This window comes from Chlorocebus sabaeus, chromosome 15 (assembly GCF_047675955.1).
Source record: "Chlorocebus sabaeus isolate Y175 chromosome 15, mChlSab1.0.hap1, whole genome shotgun sequence".
NCBI lineage: Eukaryota > Metazoa > Chordata > Mammalia > Primates > Cercopithecidae > Chlorocebus > Chlorocebus sabaeus.
Genome location: NC_132918.1, coordinates 77,564,145 through 77,588,447, shown reverse-complemented (window position 1 = coordinate 77,588,447; position 24,303 = coordinate 77,564,145). Strand labels below are relative to the sequence as shown.

The 24,303-nt window shown below is 42.8% G+C and overlaps 1 protein-coding gene across 4 annotated transcripts in view; it reads right to left on the bottom strand.

Annotated features, from left to right (window-relative positions):
* Positions 1–24,303, bottom strand: part of CMTM8 (CKLF like MARVEL transmembrane domain containing 8) — a 126,085-nt gene that overhangs the window by 67,625 nt on the left and 34,157 nt on the right. The window contains exon 3 of one of the 4 annotated variants that reach the window (XM_073023672.1): positions 22,756–22,824. The exons of the other annotated variants lie outside the window; for them this stretch is intronic. Coding sequence (XP_072879773.1) covers positions 22,756–22,824 — 69 coding nt within the window. The remainder of the gene's footprint in view (positions 1–22,755; positions 22,825–24,303) is intronic. 4 annotated transcript variants of the gene reach the window in all.

The following is a 24,303-nucleotide window of genomic DNA, read 5'->3' as shown; positions in this document are numbered from 1 at the left end:
GAGCTTGCAGTGAACGGAGATCGTGCCACTGCACTCCAGCTTGGGTGACAGAGCAAGACTCTGTCTCAAAAAAAAAAGAAAGAAAGAAAGAAAGAAAGAAAAAGCCTCCAGTCATTACCAAATGTTCCCTAGGGAAAAAACACGGCACCCTGACTCTGAGAACCACTGCCTTAGCCGCTTGAGTCCATAAAGCCACAACTCGAAGATGGCTTTGTAGAAACATTTAATATGTTTGAAACAAAAATGTTTGAGATCAGGAATTACATCACTCTCTACCTAATACTGCCTAAGGGAGATTTAGATTGCCAAAATATTTCCTTCTTAAAGAGATGGTTCTCAGCCACTAGCCCAAACTAATGTTTTAGTTCACTACCCTATGGGGAAAGATTAAATACAAAATTCACTTGGGCTTTCTCATCTATGTAGAAATATTCCTCCTCATAAGCTTTAGTCAAATCTTTTATTTACAAAGTTTAAATCTGTCTCCTTAAGTCAATGCTATAGACTGCTGATTTCTGTCATACTGCAGAAGCTTTTTATCTAGCTGAGGCTGCTAAAGCAGACGTTCCTACTCTGTACTATTAACTGGAACATGAAAAACCAACACGTAACCAAGCTGAAAGAATTCTGCCTCATTTATCTTGTGTGTGCCACCAGGGCAAACACCAGGCATTTTAATAACCTCATCTGGACCTTCGGTAATCATTGCAGGCTACTAACTCCAGACAAATATTTGCCTTGGAGGTTTCTCTACAGAGACAAGTAAACTAAGCTTCTTTTGTTCATATAGATTGAGTATCACAATCTAGAAAATACAGAGCACTCACATAATTCATTTCTTGTAACTATACAAATAAAGGAGTAATGGAAATGATTCTACAAAGAGCTGATGGAATACATTTCCTTTATACTTTTCCTTTCCCCTATGCCACCTCCAACAACAAATCAAAGTACAGCTGAGAAGAACATCAGTGGATGTTACAATCAGAGAGGCCACGTCTGTTGGGGAAGAATTCATTCTCCTTGTCTCAGAATAGGACCCCCATTTTCACCCCCCTGCCAACATCCAGACTTTTACACGAGAATAGGGTCTCTTTTATAAGACCTGGCAGATGCTACTGTAACTAAGTGACCAAACTTGGCAACACTGATTTTGGTACAACCAATCATCATGTGATCACAACCAGATACATGCCAGCACCACCTGGGCTGTATTCTTACCCAAATGGTCTAACAGGCTGGGGATTTTTCCAGATTAAAGGTGACTAAAGAAACATGGCAACTAAATGAAATCTGTTGATCCTTGACTGGATCCTCAAAAGGCTGAGGTAAAGGACATTCTTGGGGCAATGCAGGAAATTTGAATATGGACTGCATCACATATTAGGAATTGATGCTAAATTCCTTGATTGTGAAGGTATTACAGTTAATTTAAATAATTTAAGAGTTATTTAACGATTTTTGGGAAATACATACTGAAACACCTAGGGAATAAACGTCAGGCCTGCAACTTCCCAGTGGTTTAACAACAACCACAACAAAAATATGATCACACACATTCACACAGAGAGAGAAAGCAGATGTAAAAAAACGTGAACTGGCAAATATATGAGGGAGTCTACAAAATTTAAGCGAACGAGTCTATATTGTTCTCTTGTCCTATAGATTTGAAATTTTTCAAAATTACAGTTGGGTGGAGGGGGGAGAAGCTCGGTTGCCATCAATGTGTAAACAAGCCAGAATGTTTCAGAAATGCAACATACGGGAAAAATGTATAAGAACCAAATAGTATTTCCTGTCTCAAATCTGAAGATAAGCGACTCAATTTACTTTTAAGTGTTTGGAGGCATAAGATAAAAACAAAAATGAAACACCTGAATCTAATCCAACATGTTTGACCCTGTCACCACATTAAGAATGAGCTGAACTCAGAGATTTTGATACATCAGAGTTCTCAAAAATACTAGAAATACTTCACTGATATGATAATGGCCTTGAAGATTTATGCAGATACGAAATGAATTCCAAGCAGAGCATTAAAGTAATCTTCATAACTTGTTAACACAACTGCTCTCAAGAGAATGTTGAGAAATCTTGCCAGGAAAGGCTTACAGTTCCCAGCAAGCAGTAACTATCAGCAACTTGAGAAGACAAAGATCTTTTTTTAAGAACCTTACTTATTTGCAACCTACATTTATTTTGGATCCTAGACTTGTGCAATTTGGACACTCAATTTAGAGTTTATGTAATAGTGATAGAAAATGATGTGCTGAAGAAAGGGAGGAAGCTGTGCAATCGGGCATGTGATTTTAAGAGCTGGGGATTAAAGAGACAAAATTGGTTTAATAAAACAAAATGGGGCCACCAGGGTATTTAAGTGTGCGACCAGGCTCCTCTCCAAAGACAACGAAGTTCTACATCTAATGCCCCAGGGTTCCTCTGTTCAAATTCAGCCAGTCAATTTCATGCCACGGGTCTTGAAAGATCCTGAAGTTATAGACAAAACTTGGTGTGTATGTGCACAGGTTTCCAAGGAGAGGGACCAAGCCTTCTTCTGTTTTCAACAGATTCCTCACCTCCTCAAATAGGTGAAAAACCCATGCCTTGTGAAATTTGCTCCAATCTCTTCTCTAGGCTTGAAAATCCAGGGAATTCCAAGCACTCACAAGTCTACTTTTAAATTCAAAAGGGCCTCTGATTCCTTCTCTTCTACTTCCATCTGTCTCACCACTGTTCCAGCTCTGTTAGGGGGCCAATCGCCTTTTGGGAGCCTTGTTTCATCTTATCCTCCCTTAGGCAAGGAAATCTTTGTTCTCAGACTTAAAACTAACTTTGAACTGGAAAGTGACCTAAGATGTCGGGAACAACCATAAACTGAACAGCATATAGGGACAGTCAATTCCATTTTGTACTTTTCTATCCAATGCTGTGCTACTTGTTCCAATAAAGAATTAACTTGAAGGTAGTTATTTTGTGGGGGTATTTTGTTTGGTTTTTGAGACAAGGTCTTTGTCACCCAGGCTAGAGTGCAGTGGTGCAATCATAGCTCACTGCATCTCCAATTCCTGGGCTCAAGCAGTCCTCCCACCTCAGCCCCCACTCCAAGTAGTTAGGACACATGCCACATTCCAGCTAATTAAAAAAAATTTTTTTTGTAGAGACAGGAGTCTTACCACATTGCCTATGCTGGTCTCCTGCCTTGGCCTCCCAAAGCATTGGGATTACAGGCATGAGCCACCATGTCCAGTCTATGCTATTCTTATTTAGGGGGGAAAAAAAAAGTCAGCAGTCAGTGATCACTGTTAATTCCACCAAAAGGAATTTGGGTCTACTCTATTTTTGTTGCAAACATTTTAGCACCAGAAAGAATATTAATGACTATGAATTCAAGCTTTTCATTTGACACATGCAAAAACAAAAGTACTGTGATCTACCCCATGTCACATGGCTGGTTAGGCACACTTGAAACGGAAACCTCCTGACACTCAGTCCAATGTTCTCTGACATCTCCTGCCTTTTCACACTAACGCTCTCTGAAAAATACTATTTTTCTTTTTTGTTTGTTTGTTTCATATCAATGATAAGAACTGCTGGCTGGAAACTAAAATCATTAGTGGAAACCTGTATGAGATTTCAGGAATCTCCACTGCAATGTCACCATTGATGCTGGGAGGAGCCACACATCAAGTTCACACACCTGAACTTGATGAAGTTCAGGTAGGCAGAGGACCCCTCCCAAGGACTGTGTCTCCCCATCCCTCTTCATCCACCACTCTCCCTTGACCACTTTCTGCACCACTGGTAGGAGGGAAAGATAAGGTGGAATCCTTTTGCCCATATATTAAATGATTATTTAATTGCCCTGTTTCTAGTTTTAAAAACAAAAGGATAGAAATTTACATATTGTTATTTAAAATGTCTTATGTTGCTTTCCATATATATGGCTGTCAAAGTATAATTTTTTTTGGAAAAGGTCAGCTCTTGACTCATATAGAGTATGCATATGCCAAAGCTTCTGTAACTTGATGAGTTTGTCAACTTAAGCGGAATGACAAAGCTGGCTCAAAGGTGGATGGCACAGAAACCTAAGCAGGGCAAAACATCTGTGGAAAGATGAATGCTGGAATAAGGCTGGAAACTTAGAAACAAACCTGCTTAACGTCCTGCCAGGCATAAAGCAGTGCCCCCGATGCTCCTTTTCTGCCTTAGAAAACCCTTCCCATCTTAACTGGACAAAAATCATTTGCAGTTTGTTAATCTCAGCCATTTGTTTTTGTAAGATCTGCAGGTGAAGGATGATTTTTGTATTTTTAAATAGTTGAAAAAATTAAAATAATTTTTTTTTTTTTGAGATGGAGTTTCGCCCTTGTTGCCCAGGCTAGACTGCAATGATGCGATCTTGGCTCACCGCAACCTCCACCTCCCAGGTTCAAGCAATTCTCCTGCCTCAGCCTCCCAAGTAAATGGGATTACAGGCATGCACCACCACGCCTGGCTAATTTTTTGTATTTTTAGTAGAGACAGGGTTTCTCCATGTTGGTCAGGCTGGTCTTGAACTCCCGACCTCAGGTGATCCACTTGCCTCAGCCTCCCAAAGTGCTGGGATTATAGGCGTGAACCACCGTGCCCGGCCTAAAAGAATATTTTATAACATAAAATGAAACATGAAAATGCTATGACATCCAAATTTCAGTGTCTATAAATAAAGTTTTATTGGAACAGTGTTAGGGCTCAGAAGACAATACCCTAAAGTAAGGACTCAGAAGCAGTTTCTCTCTGACCTTCTCCTGCTTGCCTCTCAGCCTCATTCCCCCTTTCCCCCAAAAAGGCAAGCCACAGATACTAGAATCCCTCTTCCCCAGTGGAGATCATGGAAACCAAAACCCTTTTTCCCAAAGCCAATCATAAAATCTAAAACTTTCCCCTACTTTTCTGTGTAAGAATTGGCCACGAAGAAATAATCTGACTGACCTTGTTTGGTCGTAGGTCATAAGACCCCCATTCCAGAAAGGGTTCTGCCCCATTCCTGGAAGCAAATTATGCTGCAGAGAGTCCAAGAAGAATCTGAACACACAGCCCTTGCTGGGTTCCCTCCCTCAGCCTATTAGCATTAGATCATACCCTTTTGGTCCAACCACAGTTCCACACAGCTATCCATTCATCATCAAACTTAAGCATAAAAATGGACAGCTTCCCCTGTATCTTTGGGTCTTCGATCTGAAGACTCCTGTGTCATGTAAAACTATGATCAAAGAAATGTGTTATGCTTTTTGTCTGTTAACCTTTTTGTTATAGAGATGTGGCCATGATTTTCATGATGGAGAAGAAAGGCATCATCCCTTTTTAGCACCTACAGTGGCTGTATCCATTCACTTATGTATTACCCGTGGCTGTTTTCACACTATGATGGCAGAGTTAAGTAGCTACGGAGAGTACATATTTTGGCCTACGAAGCCCAAAATATTTACTATCTGGCCATCTGCAGAAAAACATGGCTATGTTTTTCCCTAGAATATCAGATGATCTTTGCTGGGTTTGTCAGACAGTGTTGTTCTAGTAGGATATTAAAAGGGCACTCAGTCATCTTCTTGAACCTTTTTCTAAGTTTCAGGTAAATTTTTCTTGAAGACTATAGTCAATGATAATTTAATTATAAATTTAAAAAGAAATAAGAGTATAACTGGATTGTTTGTAACTCAAAGGATAAATGCACGAGGGATAAATGCACGAGGGAATAGACACCTCATTTTCCAAGATGTGGTTATCATGCACTGCATGCCTGCATCAACACATCTCATGTACCCCCTGCATCAACACATCTCATGTACCCCACCTACTATGTAGGCACAAACATTTTTTAAAAAGTTTTCTTAAAAATGACCTAATACAAGTTTATATTTTCCTCTTGAATCAATGACTCCTATAAAAGGGAAGTTGATCTCTGGTGTAGAGACAGCTGAGCTAAATAGAATCTTGGCATTTCAGCGGTTAAACCAAGTACTCCAACAAGTTTACAAAATACAGAGTAACCTAAGCCAGTATTTTCACTGATTCAAACCAACGGTCCTTTTTAAATTCTTCTCCAAAAGGAAGGAGTAAAGGAAGAAAAATTAACATTTTGAAATCGTGCCTTGAAATTTTCTCACCTCACACTGTATGATAATACAGGCTCTAGGCCCATGGGCTGTTTTCTATGAAAATACGTCAGGACTCTGAGGTGTGATCCCAAGAGGGATTTGAAGCAGCAGTCTGGACCAGGCACAGTGGTTCGTGTCTATAATCCCAACTCTTTCGGAGGCTTGTGTGGGAGGATCATTTGATTTGGCTTGGGCAACATAGCCTGGACCCCTGTCTCTTAAAAAAGAAAAAAAAAAATATATATATATATATGTGTGTGTGTGTGTGTGTGTGTGTATGTATGTGTGTGTATATATGCACACATATATACACATATATACACACACACATATATATTAGCTGGGTGTCGTGGTGTATGCCCCTAGTCCCAGCTACTTGGGAAGCTGAGGAGAACTGCTGGAGCTCAGGAGAAGGCTGCAATGAGCTGAGATTGCACCACTGCACTCCAGCCTGGGTGACAGAGTGAAACCCTGTTCTCAAAAAAAAATTTTTTTTTAAAGCAGCAATCTGATAAGGAGCTGAATGGTAGGAGAGCAAGTGAAATACGAAGTCAGGATTGTTTCAATTTAATTAGCAGAAGCTGGATATAAGAAAAATACCTAGCAAGGATCGCCCTGGAAAGAGACCAAGAGTTCTTATTCTGAAATTTTTTAAAGAGAACGAAAGATTTCAGAAAGTCAAAAAAAAAAAAAAAAAAGAAAAAGAAAAAGAAAAAAAAGTCATATGTTTATAGTATCTCTGTATTTTAGATCCTCAAATATTTATACAGAGTTTTTAATTAGGGGCTGGACGTGATGGCTCACGCCTGTAATCCCAGCACTTAGGGAAGCCGATGCGGGTGGATTGCTTGAAGTCAGGAGTTCGAGACCAGCCTGGCCAACATGGCAAAACCCCGTCTCTACTAAAAATACAAAAATTAACTGGGCATGGTGGTGGGAGCCTGTAATCCCAGCTACTGGGGAGGCTGAGATAGGAGAATCGCTTGAACCTGGGAGGCAGAGGTTGCAGTGAGCCCAGATTGCGCCACTGCACTCCAGCCTGGGTGACAAAGCAAGACTCCAGCCCCCACCCGCATCATCCCTGCCCCCCGCCAAAAAAAAAAGGTTTAGTTAGGGGATCAGAGAGCTTTTGTTGGTGTTCTGAGCAATGGCTGCTGCTAACGACCATGAAACCAGCTGAAGAACACAAGCCAGACTTCTTTACCTCAGTCCTTGAATTTCTCATCATCTCCAATTTTAAAAATGTTATTCTTACCCAGGGTTCCCTCATAAACACTTCAAGTCCTTAAATTAGTACCCAGCCCATTTTCCCAAATCCTTCCCACACACAAACCTTATTTTCCCCACCCACAGACCTTTATTTTAAACTGCCAAATCCCTCTGAGTTTAAGAACTTTATTTTTCCTTAACTTCCACAAGCTGGTAATTAACTTTCCAAATGAGGCTGGTGAACAATAGAAGAAATTGTTATCTTTCACCATCAATGTTTTGCACAAGATGCTGTGATGACACTGCTGGGATTTCAGACAGACAAAGCAGCCTGGCATGTCTGTGCCACCCTGAACAGGGCTGCTGCTAGCCACAGCATTCTCTGTGCAAGGCTACCACTGTATTCCCCAAGGTGAGCTTTAGTCACAAATGTTGGTCATAGATGAGAATGGCCTCATCAAAGTTTAGGTACAGGCCAGGTACGGTGGCTCATGCCTGTAATCCCAACACTTCAGGTGGGTGGATCATCTGAGGTCAGGAGTTGGAGACCAACCTGGCTAACATGGTGAAACCCCATCTCTACTAAAAATGCAAAAATTAGCTGGGCATGGTGGCGGGCGTCTGTAATCCCAGCTACTTGGGAGGCTGAGGCAGGAGAATTGCTTGAACCCAGGAGACAGAGGTTGCAGTGAGCCAAGACTGCACCACTGCACTCCAGCCTGGGTGACAAGAGTGAAACTCCATCTCAAAATAAATAAACAAACAAACAAATAAATAAATAAAATAAAATAAAGTTAGATATCCCCAGACTGTGTACGTTCAAGGTGAGAAAATGATGTAATCTTTCTTCAAACCCAGAGGGCAATTTTTCTAAAATCATCTTTTTGCACCAACACATCCTAAGGGGATGTTTTTCTCTCTGTTCAATGGCTAGACCACAAACCTTCCAGAAAAACAACTGTCCTAGGAGAGCAAACACATGGGGAGGGGGCGGAGAAGGCATCCTGAGGATCCCTTATTTACAATAAGAAAAATGTGGAGATCATGGTGGATGGCTCTGTTGCCCTCTACTGGCCAGGTCAAGCATCACCAGCCACAATAACACACAGTCAGCTGCCCTGGTTTTTCCCTTTGTGGTTTAATTAGGCACTGCTCCTCCCAGGGAAAACCTGGGTGAGACAGGCAGGAGGCCCCTGCCCATGGAACCTCAGATCTGGTAGGAACATCTAATGCAACATGGGCACATTACACAACCCTAAGGGGTGCCATTCCTGTGGAATACATCAACAGAGCCCTTGCACTTAAGCAATCCTGCAGCCCCAGTGGGTCATTTAATAAATGCCCCAGAATGGTAAGTGATCATTCCAGGGTCATCAGACCTGTGATGGACCAGAAGCAGGACCTGTTGCTTGTCTCAAGGGAGGGGCAAAGGGAAACAAGATTTCTACAAAGGAAAACAGGTTCCGACTGGGCTGGCCCCTGTGAGGAGAGCCAAGTCAGAACATGTATCCACTTCCTATTCTACGCTTCAGCTATCCATCTGTCTAATCTGTCTAGCCATAACTCACTGTGCCAGGTACTCACTGCAGATACATACCACCAGATGGGTGAGACATGCCTACGCCGGAGGGGGCTGAACAATTAGGGAGATTCAGACAAGTAAACCAGCAATTACCCTGTAATGCTGTAGAAGTCTGGGTCAGGTGTGGTGGCTCATGCCTGTAATCTCAGCACTTTGGGAGGCCGAGGTGAGAGGATCACTTGAGCTCAGGAATTCAAGACCAGCCTGGGCAACATAGTGAGACCTCATCTTTATTTAAAAAAAAAAAAAAAAAGGTCTGAAGCAAAGAAGTCCTGACTGTTACTGAGCACAGCGGGGCTGGCACATGACCCCGACTGAGGGGGGAAAATCAAGGATGGTTTCCTGAAGGCAGTGACATACAAGAGAGAACAAAAGGATTTCAAGGATATATAGATATTAGCCAGGTGAGATAGGCATGGAAACCACTACAGGCAAGTGGAATAGCAGGTAGAATAAAGCAGAGATGAGACAGCATGGAGCATTCTAGGAACTGGAGGTCCAGTGGGGCTGGAACATATGGTAGATAGATATCCAGGCAACAAATAAGAGAAAGGCGGGCCCCGGACGACACAGGGCCTTGCAGTCCAGGAAAGGGGTCTGAACCATAGCCCAGAGGCCACGAGGAGCTGCTAGGGGTTTAAGCAGAGGGGAGACCTTAATAGATGTGGGTTTGCGTTTCCTCCATTGTACTAGGCTCTGAGGAGGTTCCATGAAGGGCAGTCATCCTTCCTGCCCCCAAGGAACTTACAGCTCCTTAACAAAACGATATACAGTAGTTGGATCTACACTTACTACTGTATCATTTACTTCTATTCATTGGGTGTCTATCACCCTAATTGGATGCAAGCTCCACAAAGGCAGGGATTTTCTGTTTCCACCGCTACATCCTCAGGTGATTTTTTTTTTTAGACGGAGTCTCACTCTATTGCCCAGGCTGGAATGCAGTGTCGCAATCTTGGCTTACTGCAACCTCCGCCTCCCGGGTTCAAACAATTCTCCTGTCTCAGCTTTCTGAGTAGCTGAGACTACAGGTGCATGACACCATGCTCAGCTTATTTTTGTATTTTTAATAGAGACGGGGTTTCACCATATCAGTCAGGCTGTTCTGGAACTCCTGACCTCAGGTGATCCACTTGCCTTGGCCTCCCAAAGTGCTGGGATTACAGGCATGAGCTACTGCGCACAGCCTAAATCCTCAGTTTTTAGATCTATGCCTGGAACAAAATATGTGTTCAAATAATGGCTGAATAAATCACCATTCACTTTCTATAAAGTTTTTTTTTTTTTTTTGAGACAGAGTCTTGCTCTGTCACCCAGGCTGGATTGCAGTGGCACGGTATCAGCTCACTGCATCCTCTACCTCCCAAGCTCAAGAGATTCTTCTGCCTCAACCTCCCGAGTAGCTGGGATTATAGGTGTGCACCACCACGCCCAGCTAATTTTTGTAGTTTTAGTAGAGACAGGTTTCACCATGTTGGCCAGGCTAGTCTCAAACTCCTGGCCTCAAGTGATCCGCTCGCCTGGGCCTCCCAAAGTGCTGGGATTACAGGTGTGAGCCACCACATTCGGCCACAGTTTTGTGTGTTAAAGAATAGACACAATATTTACCACATACAAAGGCACATGGAAGGCAGGGCAGAAAACAAGAAGACAAGTCTGCCCTCGAGGAGCTGATGTTTATTAAATGCCTATCTGCTGCTGCATACTTCATGTGGCTTCTCCTAGGGAAGTATTGTTCCCATTTTACAGGTGAGGAAACTGAGGCTCCAAGAAGAAATTTGACCAAGGATCCAGAGATAGTAAGTGGTAAGACTGGAATTCAAAACCAGACCTGTCTGAGCGCAGACTCCCACCTGGCTCTGGGCAATAGCTATGTGACTGGCAGCTGCACAAGGCAGCAGCAGTAAGCTAGAGGGAACGTGGAGAAGGATGAAAATGGAGCGTAAAGCACAATCAGAAAATGTTTCTTGGAGAAGAAGGCATCTGGAAGCCTCATAGGATGTGAAAATGCCTGAAGTGAAACGGAAGAGCCTTCCTGACAGAGGGACAGCAAGCACAAAGGCCCGGACACAGACGTGCACAGGACACTTGCCACTCAGGGAAAAGCAGACTAGGCTGAGTTCACTTAGCTCCTTGTTCATGCTACGTAAGGCTGGATCAATGTTAGGCAGGTTACAAAACATGAGACACTGCTCATCTATGGGATAGGCAACAATTCAAACGTTTCACAATCCTGTTGGTGAGGCTGTGGAGAAACTGGCCTCTCAAGTCACTGCTGATAAGAGTACCAAAGGGCACGACTCTCATGGAGGAGAAATCTGGAGGTGGCCACGAAAATGAGATGTATTTATCCTTGATCCTGCAACCCCAGTTCTGGGACCTAACCTAGAGGTACACCCGCACAACCGATACACCTGCACAACCGATACACCCGCACAACCGATACACCCGCACAACCGATACACCTGCACAACCGATACACCCGCACAACCGATACACCTGCACAACCGATACGCACAACCGATACACCTGCACAACAGATACACCCGCACAACAGATACACCTGCACAACAGATACACCTGCACAAAGAAGGATGACACATGAACAGGCTTACTCACAGAGCAGAGCAGTTTATTTATTGAGGTTGAGTCTCCCTCTGTCACCCAGGCTGGAGTGCAGTGGCACAGCATCCCAACTCACAGCAACTTCTATCAGCCTCCTGAGTAGCTGGGACTACAGGCACGTGCCACCACACCTGGCTAATTTTTGTATTTTTAGTAGAGATGGGGTTTCGCTGTGTTGCCCAGGCTGGTCTCAACCTCCTGACCTCAGGTGACCCACCTGCCTCAGCCTCCCAAAGTGCTGGGATTACAGGCATGAGTCACCACACCTGGCCTATTTATTTCTTGAGACAGAATCTCACTCACTGTGTCACCCAGGCTAGAGTGCAGTGGCACGATCTCAGCTCACTGCAACCTCCACCTCCCAGATTCAAGCAATTCTCCTACCTCAGCCTCCCGGATAGCTGGGATTACAGGTGTGCACCACGCCTGGCTAATTTTTGTACTTTTAGTAGAGATGGGCTTTCGCCATGTTGGCCAGGCTAGTCTCGAAGTCCTGACCTCAAATGATCCGCCCCCCTCAGCCTCCCAAAGTGTGGGGATTATAGGCGTGAGCCACCACGCCTGGCCTGAGCACAGTTTAATAGCTACAGATTGGAAACAAGTACCCAACTAACCACAGTGGACAAGTTCGATCAATGATGGCACCTCCACACCATGGACTGCTACACAGCTGCCAAAGTGAGGGCAGCCTCCACTGATTCAGAGATCTCTAGGATATCTATACATGTAAAAGTTAAATATGTATATACACACACATATATGCACATATATATACACATATATCATCTATTCTGGGATACATGTATCAGGACATGGACAGATGTCTATCAGGACATGGATATATATCTATCTATTAGGATATGGATAGATGTCTATCAGGATATATGCATGTCAGGAAGAGAAGCTATGTATATAGATTGCTCAAGGAAAAGGGTGAAAATCAAAATACATGTTCACATTTGCCTCTATTTGCATAAAGCAGTAGTTTTCAACTACATGTGATTTTGCCCTTCACAGAGCATTTGGCAACCTCTGGAGACATTTTTGTCGCCATGACTCAGGTCAGGGGGCTGCTACTACTGGCATCTAGCAGGTAGAGGTCAGGAATGCTGCTAAGCATCCCACAATGCACACAACAGTCCCCTACAGCAGAGAATTATCCAGCCCCAAATGTCAACACTGCCCAGGTTGAGAAACCCCGGCCTAAAGGATAAACAGTATCCTTTGTTTATGTAAAGAAAGGGAAATAAGAAACCTAAAGTTGTCATGTGTAAGAGGTAGCGTTAATGGCAGGAAGGCGGGGGAGAGCAAGATTTCTGTGCACAGCTTTTCATACTTTTGAACCATGTAGATAGATTACCTAGTCTATGCCTATTTGAAAATTGAGTTTAATTGAGAAAAGAGAAACACAAAGTTGCAACATATGGGAAACAGGAGAGGCTTTAGATCAAGACTCAGCTGGGTTTCCAGAAACTCACAAAGCATCCTTGTCTCTTGGCCCCAGTCTTATCTGCGAGGCATCTATACGAGAGGAGCTCAAGGTTCCTTTGAAATCTCCAATTTCACAATCTCCTCTGATTTCAAGCTGCCCTGCATGATGAAGGTGGGGACAATTCAAGGTGGCGTGGGTTGAATGTGGGAGGCAGACATTTCTACCACACACAAACTCAAGCTCATGAATACTTGGATTCTCCTGAACATTTTCTCCAATAATCTCTCCTTGAAACACAAAACATTCTGTTTCCAGGCCAGGTTGTTAAAACTCAGACCACAAGGTTGATCCGGATAGAAGGTAATGAGAGCTATACACCTGCAGGAAGAGTTCAAGTAGATATAATCTCACCTAATTTATTTTTCCACCTTCCAAGAAAATATTTACATCCTATATGCAATCAACAAGTAATAAAAAACAACAGTAATACAGGCCATGAAACTAGTCGTGACTAGTTATACAGAGTGGCAGGAAAGGGCTCCCCCTCTAATCATACATTCTAGGAACTAGGTTTAAGGAGGCCGGGCTTGGGACCCAGCCACACAGTCCCTAGATCACAGGCTTAACAGACCACACACCAGGTAGGTGATGGGTATCACAGGTTTTCTAGTGGGAAAGGGCAATTCAAAACTAAGGTTTCCAGATTCATTCCTTCATCTGGATTCCCCTGTGGCCATGCCAGAGTGGCTACTACTCATCCCTGTATTATCGTTTGATAGAACGCAGTCTGAACTGACAACCTACCTGCTTCACTTTCTAGCTATGTAGCTTTGGATAAGTTACTAAACATTTCTGAGGCTCAACTTCCTCATTTATACAAGGGAGAAATTATCTCATGGGGTTGTTTTGAGGGGAGTAAGTGCCTAATGACTTGTCAACAATTGACCTTCAATAAATTTTCTTCTCGGCTGGGCACGGTGGCTCACGCCTGTAATCCCAGCACTTTGGGAGGCTGAGGGAGGCGGATCACGAGGTCAGGAGATCGAGACCGTCCTGGCTAACATGGCGAAACCCCGTCTCTATTAAAAAAATACAAAAAAAAAAAAAAGCAGGGTGTGGTGGTGGGCACCTGTAGTCGCAGCTACTCGGGAGGCTGAGGCAGGAGAATGGTGTGAACCCAGCAGGCAGAGCTTGCAGTGAGTGGAGATTGTGCCACTGCACTCCAGCCTGGGTGACAGAATGAGACTCCGTCTCAAAAAAAAAAAAAAAAGAAAGAAAGAAAAAATTCTTCTCTACTCAAACTCACCTTTGCCTCTTATCTCCCATTTATCCTACATATTGCTAGCAGTAAAATCTTGAAAATTAAATTGGCCAGGCACAGTGGCTCATTCCTGTAATCCCAGCACTGTGGGAGGCTGAGGTGAGGGGATCACTTGAGCTCCAGAGTCCAAGACCAGCCTGGGCAACATGACAAAACCCCGTGTCTATAAAAAATACAAAAATGAGCCAGGTTCGTAATTCTTCAACCATTTTACACTAGCTGCTGCAAGCCTTTGCTGGCTGTAAGATTAGTTGGCCTACACTTGGTCTAACCAGATGCTTATGTAATCAGTCTGCCTTGTTCTTCTGTCATCAGCCCATGACACATGATTGTAACTCGGTATAAATGTGACGCAAACACAAACACAAGTGTCTAGCCTGAAATCACCCAGAAGCCCTTGGGCGAATTTTAAATTCCAGAATTTGCTTGAATTGTTAAAATAACACAAAAATGTGTTTTTAATGCTTGAAAATACAAGCACTGGCCCTAGTCTGAGAAACAGCAGCAGGTTGGATCAGTTCTAAACTCCATGTTCCAGCACTAAAGTCCTCCAAAGCTGGCCTTCGATTACCTGTTTCACATATAACACATTTTAGAAGCGGTTTAATATACATGTACATTATCCATACTCACACAAAACTGTGATTTGAATTATAGTTACATCGAATGTGTTTAGGAACTGACTGACATCTTACAATACTGATGCTTCCCATTCATGAACATGGTACAGCTTCCCATTTATTTAGATCTTTATCTTTCTATGAAGTTTCACAGGTCTGCTCCATAAAGGTAATATATGTAGTAAGTTTTAGAAATTATATTTGCAAACTGTGTATTGTTTGTATGCAGAAGTGGAATTGACTTTTGTATTATGATCTTACATTGAGCAATCATGCTGAACACTATTCTGTAAATTCTCTTCGATTTTTGTTGTAGATAATACTGATTATGCATAATGACTGTTTGTTTCTTTTTCTTTTCTTTTTTGAGACAGGGTCTCACTCTGTCATCCAGGCTGCAGTACAATGGCACAATCTCAGCTCACTACAGCCTTGACCAGGCTCATGTGATCCTCCCAAGTAGCTGGGGCTACAGGTGTGCACCACCACACTTGGCTACTTTTTGTATGTTTTACAGAGATGGGGTTTCATCATGTTGCCCAGGCGGACCTCGAACTTCTAAGCTCCAGCAATCTACCTGCCTTGGCCTCCTAAAGTGCTGAGATTACAGAGGTGTGCACCAAAATGACTGGCCTCCTTTTCCTCCAATCCTTATATTTCTTATTCTTGTCTTACTACGCTGGTTAGGGCCTCCAGTACTACGATGAATATAAATGGTAATAGGATCCTTATGTTCCTGATTTTATAAAAGGAAGCTTCTAATGTTTCATCACTAAGTATGGTATTTGCTGGAGGTTTGGGTGGCTGATCCTACATTTTCTATGCATCTATTTCAGTTAGACTGGCTTTCTTATTAATATACTAGCATACTGGCATCACGGCTAATATTATTACCTCAGATAATATTTCAGGTGTTGTGCTCAATACTGTATATTCTCTCCCCTCTCCTAGCCTGGAAGGATCCCTCCTTTCTTTTCTACTATCCATCCTTCAAGGCTCCTTTCTGATCCCACCTCCTCCAGGAAGCCTTTTCTGACACCACGGCTCTCTGAAGCTTCCTGACTTCTTACTCATTTGGGGAAAAGCCATCAGAGTTTGTCTTAGAGGCCATAGAATATACAGCAGAGTTCATTCTCAAACTCAAGGCCCAAAAGACAGTTTTGTTCAGCACACACAGTGTTGGTTAATTCAGTGTTTTGAGAATTTTTAAAGAGGAGGTTCATCAGGAGATTTTAAATTAGAATTCAGATTTAGGGCATCTCTGAGAAATTAGATCTGTTATCACTGGGGCTTTCCCTTCTTTATGGGCACAACCAGCTGTAGCCAAGTACCAGTGCCCTCTTCAGATGGAAGTTTCAGTCTCCGGTTCATCACAAACCCACTGCTCCCTGTTGCCTTACAACATGCTTTACTCATATATTCTGCCTTCCTGGCCCCTGTATGCAGTTGATTTTGTGACTTCTGGTACAAAAGAAACTGCAAGACACAAAGTACTACACCATGGCTTTGTCACTTACTGGTATAATCTTAGGCAAGTCACTAACTCTTTGAGCCTTTTCATGGTTTCCTCACCATGAAAATGAGCTAATGGCATGTACCTCAGCTAATTCATAGTGGTAGGAAATACAAATGAGATAGCTCATTGGAAACCAAAAGGTGCTTTAGAAATGACAGCTGTGGCCGGACACGGTGGCTCACGCCTGTAATCCCAGCACTTTGGGAGGCCAAGGCGGGTGGATCACGAGGTCAGGAGATGGAGAACATCCTGGCTAACTTGGTGAAATGCCGTCTCTACTAAAAATACAAAAAATCAGCCGGGCGTGGTGGCATGCACCTGTAATCCTAGCTACTTGGGAGGCTGAAGCAAGGGAATTGCTTGAACCAGGAAGGTGGAGGTTGCAGTGAGCTGAGATTGAGCCAATGCACTCCAGCCTGGGTGACAGAGTGAGACTCTATCTCAAAAAAAAAAAAAAAAAAGAAAAGAAAAGAAATGACAACTGTATAGCCTACTCAACACAGTGAGACCCCCATCTCTACAAAAAAGTTTTTAAAAAATTAGCTGGGTGTGGTGGGTGCCTGCAGTGCCAACTACTGGGGAGGCTGAGGTGGAGGATCACTCAAGTTCAGCAGTTCAAGGTTACAGTGGGCGATCATGTCACTGAACTCTAGCCTGAGTGACAGAGCAAGTCCCTGTCTCTAAAAAATAAAAAAAGAAATGATAGCTGTATTTTCTTCTCATTACTCTCACATATGAAAGTCAGCTCCTCAATTAAGTTGTAAACTCCTTGAGAGCAAGACCCATCACGTAAAATCCTGTGTTAGCAGAGTCCTGAACACAGAGAAACAAAGATGTTGTCAAAAGACCATGGATTGCAAGTCAGGCCAACTGTGTTCAGATTCCAGGCCTAACTATGCGATATCTGGCAAGTGACTTAATCTTCCAGAACCTTAGTTTTATGATCCATAATAAAACATGTCAAATAAATAGTATATATCATGTGAATTAAGATTTTGTAAATACTTTTTTTAAAAGTCGTAAGCGGATTAGCTCTCTCTTGCCAAACTTCAAGCACGGAAGCCTGTCTGGTGAGGGGCAGCTGGCATATGAACATATTTCCAGGTTCTTTAGTGGTTTTCCTTATAATCCTACCAGCAGCCTCCAGATAGTTTTCCTATCTCCTTCACTCACAACCAAAGTCTGAATCAATATCTCTTCTACCATCTCCATATGGTTGAGGGAATACATTAAATAATGAGGGATACATAAAATAACGTGCACTTTTATTCAAAGAATAATTTTCTAAAATATTTATTCGGATTCTCACAATCTAATCGAACACAGAAGGCATTTATGTATTTTAACAAAGCCTTATTTCCCTAACTCTCATGTTTTCATTTAACTTTACTCTGAATTGGCACTTCCTTGTAATTCCTATCATACATAAAGACAAAATATACAACTTTTCTAGATTTCACCCAACCTATATTAAAATTTACTTGGACACTACAAAAATAAATCAGCTCGTAATGGTTTAATGGTATTAACAGTTGAAGGATTTCAAGATTTTAAGACTGACGGCAGTATCACATTGGTCCTTAACCTACTTAGGAGCAAGATATCTGAGGGTTTTAGGTAAAACTTTGAAAACAAAATTTATGACTCTAACACATTAATTCTTATGAAGACAAAAAATTGAAGAAAAATTTCAAATTCAGAGAAGTAAATGGCTGTGTGTCTGAAAGAATGTACATGATCTTACCTTTTGTAGATTCAAACATTAAGAAGGTGCCCAATAAAACTGATGGTTAAATGCGAGGCACCTTAAATTGTTTCGTTTTAGTCCTCAAAGCAACTTTGTAATGGATTGGGTCAGTATAGCTATTTTAGACAGAAAAAGGAATTTAACAGATATTAGCTAACCCCAAATTAAGCAAAGCAGCCACAAGGAGGACGCCACTGCACCTCACCATTCCACCTTGAAAGCAGAAGAAACCAAGTTTCAGAGGGTCTGAGAGATCTGCCCATGCTCACAGCTGAGAGGCTATCAGGCCGGGCTGGAGCCCACATCCATCTGCCCTTTCTAGCAGACAAGTGCACCTTGACAACACACTACAGCAAACTTGTCCCACCTGCAGGATGGCTTTGAATACAGCCCAGCACAAATTCTTAAGTTTTCTTAAAACATGAGTTTTTTTGCGCCCTTTTTTTTCAGCTCATCAACTACCGTCAGTGTTAGCGTATTTTATATGTGGCCCAAGACAATTCTTCTTCTTCCCGTGTGGCCCAGGAAAGCCAAAAGATTGGACAGCTCTGCTCTACAGCAAGCTGCCTAGAACACGTGTGTTACACCTTCCTATGGGAAATGGTGCCAAACGTACAGAGCCTCCCATGTGAAATGCATGCTGGGTTTATTTGGGCCACAGGAGCAGCCTTCGTCCCAGCCCAGAGAGAAACTCATTGCACAGATATGCTTTTGTGGGGAACATTAACTTTGCCACCAAGTTATATAGTTTCCGCGGCTTCTTTGTGTACCCCAGTGGCCAGCAGTGTGGAGAAGGAGCTTGCCAAAAGTGATGGTGCCCATCACAGTGCACAGACTGTGGAACTGAGGCCACATCTAGTCCAGCACCTATAAGCTAAGAGAGACTTTTATACATTGAAATGGTTGGAAAGAATTCAAATTTCAGATTCATAAAAAGCCTTATTTTTAATTTGCAATTTAAAAGATTTAAAGTTGCATTTTTAAATGCACCACACTCATTCATGCACCGATTGTCTCTGGCTGCGTTTGTGCTACAGTGGCCAAGGTGGACCGCTACAAAAGAGAGCGCATGCTCTGCAAAGCCTGAGCCACTACTATCTGACCCTTGACAGGAAAAGTCTGCCACCTCCTGGAGTTGAGTGTTTGCTTGCAGAAGGTCCTAAGCTTTAGCTACATTATACACATTTAATTCTCCCACTGCCCTGAGTGGGAGGTATTGACCTAACTGCAGACAGCCTGAGAGAATTTAAGTCACCTGTGTCCACAATTACTCTTTCATCTAAACATCTGACTTCAAAACACAGGTGCCACACGCTGTGCTAGGGGACAGAGAATTTAGCCATGAACAAAACAGACTCAGCTTCTGCTTTTTCCTGGGGGAGAAAGGCAAAGAGCAAATAGGTAGTTAAGAATTACGTTAAATGCTAGGAGAAAAAGGTCACCTCTCAGCTGGGGTAATGGCGGATTCAATCCAACTCTGTTGCCAATGTCCTGCTTTTTAATTTTGAATTATAGACTCATAAACAGTGTAGAGAGGTCGTATATATCCATCACCCAATTTGTCTAATTAGTGGCACCTTATGTAACTACAGTACTTTATCACAACCAGGAAACCGAAATGAGCGCAATACACTTCACATAGATTTCACCCATGTTTACACGTACTACTACTATTATTTATTATTATTTTTTGAGATAGAATCTTGCACTGTCACCCAGGCTGGAGTGTAGTGGCATCATCTTGGCTCACTGAAACCTGCCTCCCAGGTTCAAGCAATTCTCATGTGTCAGCCTTCTGAGTAGTTGAAATTACAGGTGTGTGCCAATATGCCCAGTTGATTTTTGTATTTTTGGTAGAGACCAGGTTTCATCATGTTGCCCAGGCTGGTCTCAAACTCCTGGCCTCAAGTGATCCAACCGCCTTGGCCTCCCAAAGTGCTGAGACTACAGGCAAGAGCCACTGCACCCAGTTGTACTATTATTTTTTGTGGTATATTTTTGTGTATAATTCTATGCAAGGTCCCTGCTTTTTACTACTATATTACATAATCCCAAATTGAACCACCTCTAGCATGTACCCAAAGTGGCCCTGAAAGCAATTAACATTTAGGTACCGTCCTCTACCCTCCCTGAGGAATCTCTGCTTGCTCTTGAACCAGGTCATATGACAAAAAGGTGTGTCCCTTCATCACCTTCGCTGGGGCCTCTCAGATTCTGCATTAAACTGCTCATCAAAGTCAGGACTTCAATTTTCCCCTTTACAAGGAAAGTCACATGAATCCTGTGTCTGCATTTCTGCCAATTTTCTTAAGAACAAAACCCAGGACACCACTCAAAATTCCTAATATAACCGCCCACATGAGAGAACGCTCAAAATAGAACCAGGAAAAAACAAAAGCAAAAACAAAAACCTTTCCCTCACAACTGACAGGCTTCTTCCTTTCTTGTAAGAAGAACTGTAATGCCATTCATTTATACAGTAAAATATTTATTGAGTTCCTCCTGGCTTCCAGGTACTGGAGTACAAAGACGAATAGATGCAGTTCACACCCCCTGCGAGCTGTGGTCACAGGCTGGGCTGGAGACAGGCACCGATCACCTAGAATGTCTCCTCAAAGTCCTACGTCCACTTTTAAATGATACTATATAGTTGGCTACTAGGATTTTTCAATAGATAACCCAACGTGATGACTAAAGGGGAAAAAGTATGAGATATAATGCACAGGCTGGTAGAAGGGCAGGACAAGGTGAGGCAGCCCCACCCTGCTTCCCTGGGCACTGGGCTGGCAGAGGGCATCCAGCTGCATGTGATTCCCCTCACAGATCCCAACTTAACCCTCAAGACTCCCTCACTGCTTCCTCCTGTTCTTTCAGGCCAGGTTTCTTGTTTTCCACTCCTGTTTTGTTAAATCTAAGTGTGTATACATATATATCTATTTTTTGTTGTTTATTTTTGAGACGGAGTCTTGCTGTGTTGCCCAGGCTGGAGTGCAGTGGCACAATCTCAGCTCACTGGAACCTCGGCCTCCTGGGCTCAAGTGATTCTCCTGCCTCAGCCTCCCAAGTAGCTGGGACTACAGGCATGTGCCACCACACCCAGCTAATTTTTTGTACTTTTAGTAGAGACAGGGTTTCACCATGTTGGCCAGGCTGGTCTCGAACTCCTGACCTCAGTTGATCCACCCACCTTGGCTCCCCCAAAGTGCTGGGATTACAGGCGTGAGCCACTGCGCCCAGCCCGAAGTGTATATTTGTGTGTGGGTTTATGTATACTCATAAAGCTACTTCAAATCCTTTTTGGAAAGAAGTGTGCTATAAATATTTACAAATGGAGTTTCAGAAAAGGTGCTACAGTCATCTGAACACACCTAGAGCGCTGTTTTCTGGCCATAAACTAAGGGCACATCTGAGTGCCTGCCTGGATTGCCTCATTTCTTGCTTGTTCCTCCTCCAGGCCTCCCTGACATTTTAGTTCTCCAAGCGTGGAGGGTGGGATGGAGGGGAGGGGAGGGGATGTGTGTGGGCATGTAAAAAACAAGTTTTTTTGTGTGTCAAGATAAATCATGAAAGGCAGACACAGTAAACATCCTGCTGTGTAGGAGAGACCCATATGATGGTCAGCTGCCCGGCCTGAAATGCCTAGACGTGTCCTGGGATCAATGGCACCTCAGTAAACTGTCCCCATCCTGTTCCGCAGGCTCCAGCTTATGCATGGGGAAGGAAGCTAACTCCCCTGGGATGTGCTGGTCACGTTACATGCGCCTGCGATGTGCAGCTCCCCGACTGCAGTACAGAAGCCAGACAGCAAGCGCTCAGTCTGAAGAGAAGAAACTCAAATGGCTTTTCCCCCAGTTAGAGCTAATTCACAAAGTTTTGCTGTATGACACGTTATAACGTGATAAAACAGACTATCCCAAGGTGTAAAAGAGAGAGAAATGTAAGTACAGCAGCAACAGTAAGAGCAGGGACAAGATGACCACATGCTTCCCAAGGCTAAAGCAGGGATTCTCAACTCCCTGAGTTAGGGATTTCATTATCATGCTCCTCCCTAAACATTTATAAACATTTTCTCCCCCTGCATGAAAAATTATTTTTCTTTCAACATTTATTTAGTGCCTGTTATGTGCAATTTAAGTCCTAACAATAGAGCAATGAAAAATACAGTTTCTACTCTCACATAACTCATGTTCTAGTGGAAGCATCAGACTAAAAAACAGTACATATGTCAGATGGTGACAAACGCTATGGGAAAATATTAGGTAGGCTAAGGAGATAAGGGTTAACTTATTACATAGAGTGTTCAGGGAAAGGAGGTGCTGAAATAAGACCTGGAGAAAGTGGGTTCTAGGCACGGGGAAGAGAAAATACAAACGCCTAGAGCTGGGGCATGCCTGCTGTGTCACAAAAGCAGTCAGGGGGCCAGAGCGGCTCACCCAGGACTGGAGCGTGGGATATGAGGTCAGAGAGGTAAGGGAGGAACCCATGGGGTCTTGTAGACTGAAACTGAACAGACTGGCTCTCTCACTCCAAATGCAATGGGAAGTGGAATACCATGACACATCTTACCAGGATATCTCTGGCTGTTGTGCTGAGAACAGACTGGTGTAGTGGGTCGGTTACAGGCGGGGAAATCAGCTAAGAGGCAATACAAAAATAAGACAAGAGAGAATGTTAGTTTGGCTGAGGGTGATTATACTGCAGGTGGTAAGAACTGATAACATTCTGGGTATATTTTTTTGAATTTCTTTCTAATATCGCCAAATCACCATTCTCATAGCTAAAAATAATTAACAATAATATCCAATACCCAGTCAATATTCAAATAACCCTGATCATCTCATAATTATTTTATGGTTGCTTGGATCAATATCCAAATATGGTACATATATTGCAACTGATTGACATTTCTCTCTTAAATCTCTTTTAATCTATAGGCATCTCCTCTATTACTTTTTCTTTAAATTTGTTTTTTGAAAAAACTGGGTCATTGGTCCTGTACATACAATCTGGATTTTGCTGACTGTGTCCTCATGGGTTCTTTTAATATGTTTCTCTGTTCTCTGTATTAACCCAAAATTGATACTTAGCCTGAGTTCCCTATGATACATATTAGAAAAGATGGTGAGTGGGCATATACAAATCTGGGATCCAGGGGAGAAGTCTAGGCTGAGGCTAGAAATGAGTATTTATACTCATTTATATACATTCAGTATATATACTCTACAGAGAGAGTTGAAAGCCATGATTCTGAGGGAATGAATGTAGATGGAGAAGAGGAATGTTCTAAGTCCTGAGCCCTGGCACTCTTGTGTTTACAGTTGGGGAGACAAGGAGGCACTAGGAAAGATGATGAGGTGCACATCCAGTGAGACAAGAAAAAAAAAATTAGGACAGTGACCTTTGAAGCCAAGAAAATAAGATATTTAAAGGTTTGAGGGGAGGGGTCAACTGTGTCGATGTGGCCTGCAGGCTCAATGTGGTAAGTGCTGAAAGTTGACCACTTGGCTTTGGCAAAACAGACATCACTGGTGCCCTCGGTAAGAGCTGTTTGGGTAGACTAGTGACAAGGCTGATTGGAGAGGGTTCAGGAGCAGATGGGATGAGAGGAATTAGGAAATAAAGACAACTCTTTCAAGAAGTTTTGCTGCAAAGGTGGAGCAGAGAAAAAAGGTGACAACCGTTGAAGAATGAGACCTAGAGGGATGATTTGTTACAGTTTTCAAGATGGCATTCATCACAGCATATTATCGCCAGGAAATTTTAACATCACAGATAAACTGTCTATTTACATACCACATGTATATATGTACTTTATTCATTTTAAAAAGGTAAGATTTCCCTCCCTACCGCCAAGAACCTGTTTTTGCTCCCTTGCAAGCAACACCGCCCCTTAATGAGAATGCATGTGCTAAATTAACAAAAAATGTTCCAAGAGAAGAGACGAATCCAGCTGCCTGACTCTTCCAACTTTTATTAATGTAAAGAGTTTCTTTGATGGGTAAGAGAAATATTTTCAGGTACAGTGTAGCCACTAGAGAGGTGCCAGGGAAAACAGAGCTTACAGCTAAACATGTGCTCCTACACAAAATCCTGCCATGATGGGCCTACAAGATA